The sequence below is a fragment of the Hippoglossus stenolepis genome, chromosome 3, assembly GCF_022539355.2.
Source record: "Hippoglossus stenolepis isolate QCI-W04-F060 chromosome 3, HSTE1.2, whole genome shotgun sequence".
Classification (NCBI taxonomy): Eukaryota; Metazoa; Chordata; class Actinopteri; order Pleuronectiformes; family Pleuronectidae; genus Hippoglossus; species Hippoglossus stenolepis.
This window is the reverse complement of record NC_061485.1, coordinates 28,328,657-28,342,095: the sequence shown is the minus strand read 5'-3', so window position 1 is coordinate 28,342,095 and position 13,439 is coordinate 28,328,657. Positions and strand designations below refer to the sequence as shown.

At 42.0% G+C, this 13,439-nt stretch overlaps 1 protein-coding gene across 1 annotated transcript; it reads left to right on the top strand.

The window, feature by feature from the left end:
* The first annotated feature begins 120 nt into the window (after positions 1-120).
* cass4 (Cas scaffold protein family member 4) lies at positions 121-13,439 on the top strand. Its single transcript, XM_035152360.2, has 7 exons — positions 121-278; positions 8,247-8,660; positions 9,330-9,413; positions 9,531-9,647; positions 10,715-12,028; positions 12,126-12,209; positions 12,403-13,439. The coding sequence occupies exons 1-7, from the start codon at positions 276-278 to the stop codon at positions 12,817-12,819; spliced, it is 2,433 nt and encodes an 810-aa protein (XP_035008251.2). The 5' UTR covers positions 121-275; the 3' UTR covers positions 12,820-13,439.

Sequence of the window (13,439 nt, the reverse complement as noted above, 5' to 3'; positions counted from 1 at the left end):
TTGGGGTGGGGCAGCTGCAGAGAAGGGGGGGTATCTCTGGCCAATGGGGCTGCAGAAAGCAGCTCAGTCAATGGCATGGACCCTGGTTTCCCCGCCCAGGGAGTAAAAGAGTCTGCCTCTCAGTGACAGCTCAGACAATATGAGAAACGCACAGAAGGAGTAAATCCCCAAGAGTTCTCACACACACTGCCGCTGGAGATGGCTCGTTGAAAACGGACCCTCTGTGGACGCACTCATTTCTCTGTGTGGAGACTAAAAAAAGCCGCTCAGCAAACATGGTGAGTGCTGCTGCCACTCCATCAGCTCAGACTTCAAACTTTCACCTCAAAATGCTGTTTTCATTTTATTTAGAATGAGTGATAATGCAGTTTTTGAATTTATACCTTGAGGTCTTTTGTATGTGCTCTGCTGTCGGCTGTTGCCCATGCAGAGGAATGTCCTTGTATAGACCACCTGCTTGGATTTCACTTTAACTTGCGGTGTCAGCTACCACCTATTTCTACACACAGCCTCTGTGACCCGCTCTACTGTAGGCTGTAACCTGAGAGGCCTGATCCTGACACAGAGCTGAGAGGGAAACTTTATGAGCCTCATTAACACAAAAGCCTTCAGAAGTGAATTTAACATCTCAGTCTGCTCAGAAACAAAGAATTGAGACATTAGTGGTGAGTTTCACTTCTTAAATGTTGCAATTTGCAAGTGTGTCTTCAATATTTTGGTTTCCTACATTTTAAAAAGATTCTGACGTTAAAACACGGCTGAGGAAAATGCCTTTGTGTGTGTTTCGAATCTTTAATACCTAGTGCACATCTGTTGCATTGCTCCATGTGTACCTTTGGTTTGACTCTGCTCTGGCTCCTGCACTCTCCTGTTGAAATCTCCCTCCAGCTGGACAGCTCTGTAACCTCAGCTCACTAACCAGGCTGGATGCTGCAAAAATGCTCTGGAATTTTGAGTTGGTACAACTTAACGCTTCTGCAACTAAATCTGTTTTGCAGCTTGACCAAGACATTAACAGTGGGATGCATGTGCACCATTTCACCTTTGCAAGTCAGTGTTGGTCACAGGACTCCCACAGTAACTAAATGGGAATACACTGGCAGCCAGCAGCAGCAGATGGGGGAAGCATTAGAGTTATCTCTCAGAGTGGGGCCTACCAGACCAGTCAATATTTGGTTTGGGGGTCTTTGCATAAATGTGGTAAATGTAAAAGCGAAGCCTAATCTTCCCAGGACCTGTCTGTAGAGGGAGAGGGAGAGGAAAAGGAAATGCATCATCCTGACATTTTCCCATACAAACAACTCAGTGAGCTCATCCTATTCAATGCTTCTTTAAGGGTAAAAAAACGAGTTATTTGGTTGATGACTAACAAGATTAAGCAATCTCACTTCTGCTCTATAAGGTTATTCCCTAAAGGAATTTATCTCATAGAGCTATTTTGGGATTCCTCGTGTGCTGTTGATGTGTCTGTTTTTGTCATCTGAGAGCAGGAGTCAGACAGTCATGAGGCCATAGGCAGCAGGAGGCTGGCATGGAGAAGTGGCAGCATCCTCTTCAAATCCCACTACAGGAAACTGGGGGGGGGGGGTCAGTCCGTGTCATTAGTCATTGACTGTTGAGGGTTATTATTTTTCGTCACACAGGAGAGGCCATCATAGTTCATGATGTCAGCAAAAATCATTTGAAGAGACTAAAGAGAGTACGAAAACAGAAATTAGAGTCCGTAGCAGTACATCTGAGACATGGATCAAATTGTAAGTCATTGATCGATGAAGAAATAGATATTATGAAAAAATAATGGCTTGCAGCAGCTGTAGGACTTCCCACAACCATTATTGTGAATTCTCATTTAGAAGATTAAGATGTTTGGTTTGTTTGGAAGTTTAGCTGAAAAGCAGGCCTGTATTTTAAATCTGCAGCTCTATTCAATATATAATTTTATATTGATTCATTTACAATGTAATGTGTTGCTCATAGCAACAAAGCCACCGAGAATTATCAGCCAGCGCCAACAGTTTCCCCCGAGCGCAGAGGAGCATTTTAATGTCTTTCAGCTCATTGGTTTTCTACGACCTGCCACTTTAATGTTTCGTTCTCACCACTCTCATCAGCTTTGTTTCCAGCAGCAGCAGGCCTTTCAGTGAATAAAAGCTCCGGTGAAGCCACTGTTACCTGCTAAGCACCAAACAGCACAGGGCTAACTGGTGGAGCATTAAGTGTCTATTGTTTTAGATGTTTTAAATATGTTAAAATGTAAATGTTGTGTTCGCAGCTTGTTCTGATGCCCTCAAGTGGCCCAAAGAAATCGTGAATACTTAAAAAATACAATGAACATATTGTTATAGTAGCTTTTACCATGGTATTTTTTGTGCAGATGATACTAACAATGCATATCCCATAAAACCAGTTTGTTGGGGCTGATTTTAAAGGGGCTCTGTTGAGTTGGCTTTTTAAATAACACTTCTGCTTACTTTCAGTTGTTCTCACCAAACTGTGTCATGGAGGCCTAACAAACACGTTGAATGCATTTCCTTCCTGTAAAAGCATCTGAGAAGTTTGCATATTGTGAGGGCTACAGTTTCGGTCCTTCAACAATAGTTTGACAGACTTAAAAAAAAATCATGTGCATTTGCATTATCAACACTAAAGCAAAAACAATTGTGTTAAAAAACTGCATAGGCTCAGTTCGAATAATCCATCCAACAGCCCACAGTATTAAAAAAAGTGTAAAATAAAGCATATGTTGGGTTGAGATACATGGGCTATAAGCCTTGAGCAGCAAGGTTGGACTTCCAGCCGGCTGGACCATTTACTGTGTCCTATTTCAATTTCATCACGTCTGTCTTTTAAAGGCAAAAATGGTAACAATTAAATCTATTCAGGTTTATCTAAAAAAAAAGAGTAGTTTGTCTTCAAATGTTTTTTGCAGCACCTTTAAATCACGTGCTGAATAAAAATGCAATTCATTTTTGTACAGTCAAAGAAAGTGTAAATAAAATCGTATCATTAGTCAAAACTTCTTTCTCAATCTTAACCCTAACCCTAACCTCTCGACTTATAAATATACTCTATTAAAGTGTAACAGCCACAAGTTAAGCCATGGAGTGACCCCATAGAGCATATACACACACACTGACAAAAGGCAGAGGACAAGATTGAGGAAGTGCGAGTATAAATAAAGTGTGAGCAGTCAGATAAGTTTGTACCGCAGAGCAGTGAGCCTGTTATCTACTGCTCCTCATATTGTTCCTCAACCACACTCACTGTTACACCTCTGGGAAACAAACTGTCAGTGACTATTACTGTAATTAAAATCTGTTAGTTGTATAAGATATAACTATTGCTCACAGACAAATATAATCAGACATCCAAATGAAGCTGAATAAGCTGTTTGTTTCATTTACAATCTTCATATAGCTGCACCACCAGTCTTGTCTCCTACACTGTTGTATTTGCCATCTGCAGTAGAAGTACAACAAGGAGAGAAGAGCCCGAAAATGACTTAGTAATACTAGTTTCCCTTGTAAGGAGCTATGGTTGGTGAGAACAAGTTACTAGTATACAAAAAGACAGTAATAGGACTCATTGTACAGAGGGTATATGTATTTCCATTTTCTTTGACACCTGTGAGATAGATGCCATGGGTTCTCGGCATCCTAATCCAGTGGTTTTATTACCTAAACCTAATCCAGTAGTTTTGTAGCCTAAACCTAATCCATTGGTTTTGTAGCCTAAACCTAATCTTGTAGCTTTGAAGCCTAAATTTAATCTTGTAGTTGTGTAGCCTAAACCTAATCTTATAGTTTTGTAGCATAAACCTAATCATTTAGTTTTGTAGCCTAAACCTAATCCAGTGGTTTTGTAGCCTAAACCCAATCTTGTAGTTTTGTAGCCTAAACCTAATCATGTAGTTTTGTAGCCTAAACCTTACCAATCCAATTGTGAAAAATGAAAGTAATAATGCAGATGAAAAGGTCTCCTGGGTGGTAGTTTGACCCAGTAATCTCCCACAACTTCCTCTGTAAATTCTATGTAGCTCATTGAAATACCTCAACTTGCAAAAACACATGGCTGCAAACAGTGTACCAATGAACAATCTCCGATTATCAGTATGTTCCCAGGTACAGTGTCCCCGGCAGCAGACACACATAGCTACAATAAGCTACTGGTCATACTAGACATAGTGAGGGTGCATCCTGTTGCTTATGAATTCAACCTTTCATTTTAAATAGGAATATTTTGTGGGTTGTTGTTGCAAAGGTTTCATTGACTTGTTTTAAAGGTCAACCCCTGTCTTTCAAATGAGAAATCCAACAGATGTCTTGCACTTGTGGGTCCTCAGAACGCATCATGTCTTACCTGTCATCATACTTATCACCTATGCCCCATATATTCAGTTGCACAGCCGATTCAATTACTTTAACACATAAAATTGTGAGGTAGTCAGTCAATCCAATCTTGAGCCTTTTTTGTTTAGTTAGTAATGAAATATATGAAGTCTTCTCACTGTTTCCATTGCCTTACATTGCTGTGCTGTTTATGTGGAATGTTGATTGGCCACTAAAGGGTCCTTGGAGGTTCTCATCAGTTGTGTGTTTGTGTTTGAGATTTTGACATAGTTCTCACCAGTTCCAATACAGGAAATACCAAGGCAGCTCCAGTGAGTCAGTGTCACTGCCACAGAGCCTGAATCAGTCTCCACAGCCTCTTTTTGAATTTATTTATTTTGGACAGAAGGTTGACAAAGGTAATTTTCCATGGCGCACATCTGAGGATCGTTTTCAGATGATAAAATTGATCGACCAGGAACGAATTCCCAACATGTGGACACTGGAATACCAAATGTCTCGTTCAGTGTTTTTCCCTCTGTTTGTCTGTCCCTATCTCTCCTCCTTGTCTCCCCTGCTGCCCCCGTCTTTGTATCTAAGAAATTGTGGGAAAGTCTAATAAGTAATATTTATGGGCAGACTTCCTGTCCAAATTAAAAATATAAAAATAGATTATCTCAATATGTGCTCTTACTCGTCTTGAACACCCTGCTGCCACTGCTCTGTAAAAAAAGATTTGTCTCAACTTTATTGAAGTTTTAGTCCAGTGTGCTGGACCTGGCATGTGTGTGAATGTTTAATGGATGAGGTGCTGACCTGACCCCAGGGTCATGACCTGGCTGTCGAGGGGCAAAAGGTCTTAGTGAACCAAGAGGGTTTTATTCCCACACTGAGAACTGCTTCCTTGTGTTCCAGTGGTTCTCTGGGACTTGACACTCGATAGATTATCTCTACAGGTAATCTTTCTGCTTATATGGGGAAAATAGTGCAATTATCGAAACTACATCACTCTTTTAAAAAATAGAGATATTTAATCCATAGCACAGTCATGAAATACCTGATGAATGCCTGTCTATGGCTGCAGTATAGTTAGATGAAATATATCGTGTAGAAATGAACATCTACAATCATCAGTTTGAATAGAAATGCACTGAGACTCTGTAGCTTTTAATATATATATATATATTATACAAGAGAATAGGTGAGTGCATCACTTCTTGGATTATCTAACAATTCCTTCCAACAGAAAAGTACATGTCTGTTTGAATGTTTGACCCCCTTCAGAGTGTATGAACATGTAACAATGTGTGTCACATGTGTCAAAAAGGCATCACATACTATTAACACAATCAACACAAAATAATCTGCCTCTTTCAGTAAATATGTGTCATGAAAGCAACACATCCCAAGTAGCTGAATTGGCCTAATGATGCTCAGTGGCGGAACAGAAGCTCCTGTCCCGGAGTTTTAAAAGCATTTCTTGCGCTGCGTGTGCCGGGCCGATGTTAATTTGTGAACAGGATGGAGCGGAGAGACGGGAGAGGCAGGGCGGAGACAGCTGTGCAGTTAAAGTCCTGCAGGCCAGCTGTCAGAGGGGCTGATCAGCACAAGCAGGCGTGTGCAGGAATCCAAAAGAGTCACAGCTGAATCTGACTCGGTTACTGTACTTGGTGATCAACACAGGGACACGAGTGAATACAGTGCGAGGTGAGGCAGGGGGAAGCTTCTCAGGAAAAGCAACTTTAATTCCGACAGTTAAGTTTGTGGGTTCAACTTTGGTTAAAGCAGAGGACATTTATACATCTAATTTGGTCACATTTAAGTGGAACCAATAATCAGGTCACACACTATGTGGTTTAAATGGCATCTGTGGCCCATTGCAAGTACAGGCACTGAAACTCTGCAGGCTTTTTACACACACATCTTCGTGTCACAAAGTCTGTGGTGACAATCGTGAAACCAGTCAGTTGCTAATGTCATCTTAGGATAGTGCTCGGTGAGGATTCAAAGGAGAAAGCACCACAACATAAATCTGGGTGGTGTGTTCGCTGACTGTCATCTGAGCCTGTGTATTTTGCCTGCATGTCTGTAGCATGACCCAGAGGATTAGGCAGGGAGTTTGTTGAGGCTTGCCGTGTGTGTGTGTGTCGGGGGGAGTAAGGTCTGCGTCAGTCAGTGGTGTGCTCCACAGGCCTGCATCCCAACAGGTGCTGAGCATTTTGGGGATCTGATGGTGAATGGTCTCTTTGTTGCAGAGCTTTCACCCTCTGAGACAAGGCAGAGCTCCCTCAACAACACACACACACACTCATAGGCTTATCAGCTGTGGGTCGTGTGTGTTTGGTTTCTGTCTGACTGCGTCCCTGCTGTGTTCCTTTGGTTGGGTGTATAAATATGTCACAAGACACTTCCAAAAGTATGTGGACCCCTCGACATTTCATCGATATGCGATTTAGCAGCAACATCGATATGTTGCTACAACAGTATCACTGTATTTATCATTTTTGCAACATAGTGAAATCATTTCTATGAAACACTGCTCTCCAAAAATGTCCCTGGTCAGTTATAATATTCAGTGTACACATACACATACTGTATGTGTATGTTACAATATGTACGACTGAACAAAAAAAGGCATTACATACACTATTAGCACAATCTCATGCTTCCTGCCTGTTTTGAATGATCTGTTCTCTTGGTCTGTGTTGATGCTCCAGAGCTACTTCAGAGTCCTTTAGTGAGTCCTCCTCAAACAGTTCTACAATATACTGACACTTTATATTGTTTGTGTGCAGAGCTTTTTATATACAGTCCCTGGTGCAGAGTGAAGTTAGAAAACTTTGTGTTTATATAGTTACTGTTTTTCTTAAAATTAAACAGAATTTGCTTTATTACTGTTCATGTGTGTTGCTTATATATAAGTTTAAATGATTTACTGAGCTGCTGTTACTTTTTCTTACATTGCATGTTGGCTATATCAGCACTGCTGTTGTTTATCCAAGGACGTTGAAGTAGACATGTTCATGTCGGTCAACACACTCACTGACTGCTGCAGAGCGCTAGTCACCTGTTTATTCAAATGTTATCTACACTGAACATATTGCTTGCTCTAAATAACACCAGATTTGACACTGCACTTCCTCAGGCCACTAAGAATACACATGCCAAATGTGAAGCCGATAAGATGAACAATTTCCAAGATATGCATTCCACATACAGACATTTGTGGAATTAGGTGGATAACAGATATGTAAAATGTTACTTGTTCCCCTGTCAGTGAATCAATCAGACTTCAGCTGTTGAAATGTATGTTTAAAGTGAATGTAGTTTTTTTTTAACTAGAGACAGAGACAGGAAATGTTTGAGAGAGAGACAAAGGTATAGGATGCGACACAGGTCCCACAAGCAGTAAATCAACACATGGTTCATTATCATTTTTCTACTGCAGGGTAAATGGTATGTGGAGTGAAAAAAGGTTTCATTTAAACAAGTCAACGTATTTATGGAGTGATGAGAGAGGATGCTCGCAAGCCTGCAAGAGGAAGCTTTGAAGAAGCACAAATAGGAAGTGAGAATAAAGAGCAAAAAAAAAGGATTTCATTCAAAACATCAACTTTATTTTGTTTCACGGTCACTATAACAATTGTTGCAATTCTGACTTTGTAGTGTTTCCTTGTGAATATGACGAAGACTCAGACGTGTAACATGTTGCAACATTGTGCAAGAGGATATAATGTCATTGGAGATGCGTCAACAAAAAAAAAACAACCATATTTAGAAATGCAGTTCAGGGTTCTGGAGAATAGACTGTATCACATCAAGTATCTTACTTTGAGGTGTAAAAGTGACACACAGTATCTCACTACACCTATTTTACTTCCTTATCTTTATTTCCCTCTTCACTGTTCTCTCTTTCAGAACAAACTGGCCAAAGCTCTGTATGACAACACTGCAGAGTGTGCAGATGAACTGGCCTTCAGAAAAGGTGACATAGTCGTGGTGGTGGATCAACACGTTGCCGGCACCAGTGGATGGTGGATGTGCTCTCTGTATGGACGTCATGGTCTGGCCCCTGCAAACAGACTGCAGCTCCTACCACAGACTGAAACCAGCACAGGCCCCTCACGCCATGTCACAGAAAAACCCAAATCAAGTGATGCTAAAACTGATGTCAGCGTGCAAAATATCTACCAGATCCCGGTTGTCCCTCGACCCTCCAGCAGCCCATCTTATGTACACATGGACATGATATACAAGGTCCCATCCACTCCTTCATCGTCTTCGAATCTGTCAGCACTTAAGCACAGCTCAGAGGGACCCAAGGGAGACAAGGTACAAAATGTTTTTTCTACAAACACAAGTCTCTGTTTATGTAGAAAAGAGAATGAAAAAAGTGTCGATGTTAGTCAATCTATTGCGCCAAGGTCAGAGTTGGTTCTTTTCTTGGGAAGTGTTCACTCTCATGATTAGAGAGGTAGACTGTTACAGAAATGCAATGCTGTGAAACCCCTGCTGGCAAAAGAGCTTACAGATGGGGACCAGGGGCCTCTCCATGGGGACAGGCATGCAGCACCAGGGTCTTTATGGGCCTGTAAAAAACAAACAGACACAGACTTCAGACACTTTTAACTGCAAACAGCAGCCCATGCCACCAGAGACCCCAGCAAGACCGAAGTGTCTGTACGGGTGACTATGCGGCAGAATGGGGAGAAACTCATCCAGATGTTCACCATTTCCTCTCCTGCTGCAGGGGAGCCCTCTTCCCTTCTGCAGGAGCCACCTAATATTCAATGAGCAGCATGGTTTCTATTAGAGAGCTGTTTTAATTGGCAGAGTGCATGCATAATGGGGTTCTCTGGCACTCTCAGCAGGCTTCAGACCAAACACTGTCCCCATAAACACATTGATGCAGAGGTCAGTGAGGTAGATGCTGCTTTGATCAAAGCAGTGCAAGTGTGGCCAGTCAATCCCAATCTCACAGTCTGTCTGCTTTGTCCACAGCATTCTGGCTTCAAGACTGTGTCCAGTCCAAGAGGGGAGGTTTACGATGTCCCGAACCAAGCAAGACGAGCTTCTACCATCACTGTGAGCTCCTGAAAATATACACAACAGAAAGGAAGAAATGAAAGACTATTTGTAGATGTACTTGAGTTGGGTAACGGTCTGATATGTTCACTGATTTCTGTGATGTTCTGTTTTCAGGCATCAACAACACCAAGACATATGTCTCGAAAACACTCACTGATTCCGACTCCAGAGCTGGGACAGAGATTTGACTCTTCCGAGAATTTCAGGTGTAACAGTCCAGGAGACGCTTATGTAAGTTTTTAAAGGGATTAATGAAACAAGGAACCTGCCATTTTCTGACTAAATGCAGCGTTTCCTTTTATATTGCTTTAATTTGATTTATTATTCTGTATTCCATTGTGTTAAAGGTCCAGTATGCTTGAAACTAACTAATGTGTCTCCAGCACTCAGACCCCAAGTCATTATCATTGTGCTTTAAACTGAAGAAAAGAGAAGTTAAGTGTAAAAAAAAAAGTTTTAGGCCACGTTTACATGCATATGTTATAAGTAGATCATGAGCCATCGCTCGGCCTGTCGACAGCTGGACCGATTAATAAAGGAAGCCTATCTGTTCGGCCGTGCATGAGGCAGACAACTGAAAAAACAAATCTAAAACTCCTTTTCTGTTGCCTTTTGTAATGCACACAAAGCATTGCCTGACCATGTAAAAACACAGAAGTGTTTAAACCTGTTCCATTAGTCCACTATTGAAGGTGGGGTGAAGAGCCTGCCATCATAAGCCTGTTTTACACAGCCTGGCATTCTGCAGGAAGGAATGCTGAGCCTTAATTCCTCCTTGGCGTTTTGTATAAAATGTAAACATGGAATGGGGTCATTGTTGTCTCACCCTGTCTTCGGCAGAGTTAGTCACAGAGCTGGATTGATGTTTGAAAGGGAGCGCCGGCATGGTGGGACAGACACTGATGCTGTTGTGTTACGCGCTACACCTTTGATTCGAGACACCAGCAGGTTATCATAAGCAAAGGCAGCATAACAAGGGTTCTAATAGAAGCAATATAGAGGGATGTCTGTATAAAATGGGCTGTAGCTTCCTCCTGTCTGCATCACACTACCTTTCTAATATCGTTTCAAGAACTCTGTCTTTGCTTTGTACTGTCGCTACAATGAATCTTACAAATGGAGATAGCAATTCATGCTTCTGGACAGTCTCTTCTTGAAGGCATTCGTAGTGTACTCAGGGAAAAGTCGTGTGAAGATCAAAAAAGAAAATGTGCTCGAGAGAGAAAAATTGCTGCTTAATTCCTGAAGTACTTTTTACCCTGCGTAACTGATTTTGACAACCTTGTTATTGTGCACAGGTGTATGCAGTTCCACCACCACCACCTCAAGACCCCAACTATGACATCCCTGTTCCCTCAACCACAGAAGAGCAACAGAAAATGATTGGATTCAACACCCTTCCAAAGCTCTGCAAGCCTGAGTGGATCTATGATGTACCAGTTGGTCCTGAGAAACCAAGCCAACCCCAAAGCTCCTATGACACCATGCCCTGCAAAGGTGTTAGTAGGCAGCTCTATGACACTCTTCCAGCACCTGCTTGGCCCACGCAAAGAGGCAGTCCAACTCCCTCAGTTTACGATATACCAAGACCCAGTTCTCTTGATATCTCGACTTCACCCAAAGTTGTGCCAGTCCTTCCAATTTATGACAAGCCCCCAACTCAGACACTTACAGAGGAGTCATTATATGCTGTACCACCCAAAGAGGAACGCTTCAACCAAGTTCTAAGTGACCCCCCCTTTGATCATATACCCCTAGAGTGCAGAGGTGACTCAAGCAATGCTCATGAACTCATTAAGGTACGCCTGCAGCGTATGAGGAACTTTCTGGCTTGTACATCTTTCCACGCCCTTCCAGGAAGTGGGGAGTCACTGGTGCAGGATGACAGTGAAAAAGGTCGAATCTTACATCTCTCAGCAGCAGACAGTCAAAGAATCAGCACAGCCTCCAGCTCTTCCACCAGCTCCTGTGACTCTCTGGCTCTGAGCTCTTCCTCTCCAGAACCCTTGCGAGAGGTCACACTCAGCCAGGACGAAGCCTGCCGCAGAGTTCTTGACCTGCAGGAGTCCATTATCAGGGCCGTGCCCCAGCTTATGGACTTTGTCAGCAGTCACTGGAGGAGCAAAGAACATCTTCAGAAACATCTGAAGGAGATCAAAGAAGCCGCAGAGGGGATTGCCAGTTCTCTGACCTGCTTCCTGAACTTTGCCCTGGACGTTAAGGGTAATGCCCGTCGTTTGACTGATACCAACCTTCAGACAAGGCTTTATAAACAGCTGTCCATCATAGAGGACTCAGGTGTGATCTTACAACAAACAGTGAGTGCTCTGAACATGGCTGGCTGGCCCCTCAACACACTGTGCCAGGACCCGGGTCAGGTCCAAACACCAGACCAATTGGATCGCTTTGTCATGGTGGCACGTACGATTCCAGAGGATGTCAAGCGCCTGGTGTCCATCATCATTGCCAATGGCAAGCTTCTGTTCAGAGCTTCCCAGAAAGATTCAGAGCCTCTCAACACCACAGGTCAACCAGAGACAAAGAAAAGTCCTAACAGAGATGAACAGGGAGTAGACGTATTGGAGGATGACAATGACTATGTGGAGCTACAGGTAAATGCTTTTAATCCTTTCTATGGTAACTGATTAAACTTCTAACTAAGAAAAACCAAAGAATACTTCATACTGTAATGTTTTTGCTTTTCCCCAGACTAAGAATGAATATGAAAAGCTGCAAAATAAAATCCAGAGAGATCCTAAAGAAAATGTCACACCAGTCTCTAACAGGATAAAGGTCAGTATCTCCTATTAACACAAAACATTTGTTCTTACTCAAAGAGCATGACCAACACCAAGACAACCTTTGCCGCTTAGAAATTTCTAAACGTCTTTCCATACATAATATATCTACCCCTGATTTAAGACTTTCCTTGTAGTAAGCAGAAGACTTGATATGTTGTCCTTTGCTCCTTTTCTCCACTACTCAGGCTGACAACAAGCGTAATTCCTCTGAGTCCAGCGCTGGCACAGAAGAACATCAATCACCCTCCCTGTCAGAGCACTGTCGGCTTTACTTTGGCGCACTCCATAAGGCCATCAATGGATTTGTTGGTAGCCTTCAGGATGGCCAGCCCCCAGAGAAATTCATCTCACATAGCAAACTGGTGATCATGGTGGGCCAGAGACTGGTGGACACTCTGTGTAGGGAGGCTCAACGTGGAGGGTCCAGCCAGAGCCTCCTGTGTAAGAGCAACCACCTGTGTGCTCTCCTGAAGCAGCTGGCTGTGGCCACAAAGAAGGCGGCGCTGCACTTCCCAGAAAAGCAAGCTCTGCAAGAGGCTCAAGAGTTTGCAAAGGAACTGGCCCAAAGAGCGCAGCACTTTCGGATATCGCTTGACCTCTGAGAGCGCACATATCAAGGATACCTGGATATACCATGACCTGGATGACTAAGAATCTCCACAGACACATATGAAGCTTATTGATTCCTACAGTAAAACACATTGGTTTATTCATCTGTTATCTAGCTATCTATTTTTTTTCTCATTCATTTTATATTCAACTGTTATGATGCTTCACTCGCCAAAGGTTCATTGCTTTTTGCCAAATGTTGTTATCATGATGGATGCTGGTGCAGGTTAAAAATGTTAATGATGTTATAAAAAGTGTCTGGTACAAACTGAAGAATTCAAATATGGAGCTGTATATACTAAAATAAAAGAATATTGTATTCAAGCCTATTTTAAAATGCAATTTAAATATGAATAGAATTTGTTTTGTATAATTTAGAAAAATGTTATATTATTTGAACGTTGTTTGTTATATTGATACTTTAGTACTACCTTTAATTACTTTTTAGCGCAACAGGCATAGTCTCCAGGGTAGCAGTTTGATAGAGTCTATGTTTTGTGAATATCTTTGTAAATATTCTAAAAGATATGTTATGCATTCCCAAACTTTTCATGGACAAAAGACAGAGAACAGCACTGTTGGATTTTATTGATAATAAAATTAAAAACTGAAA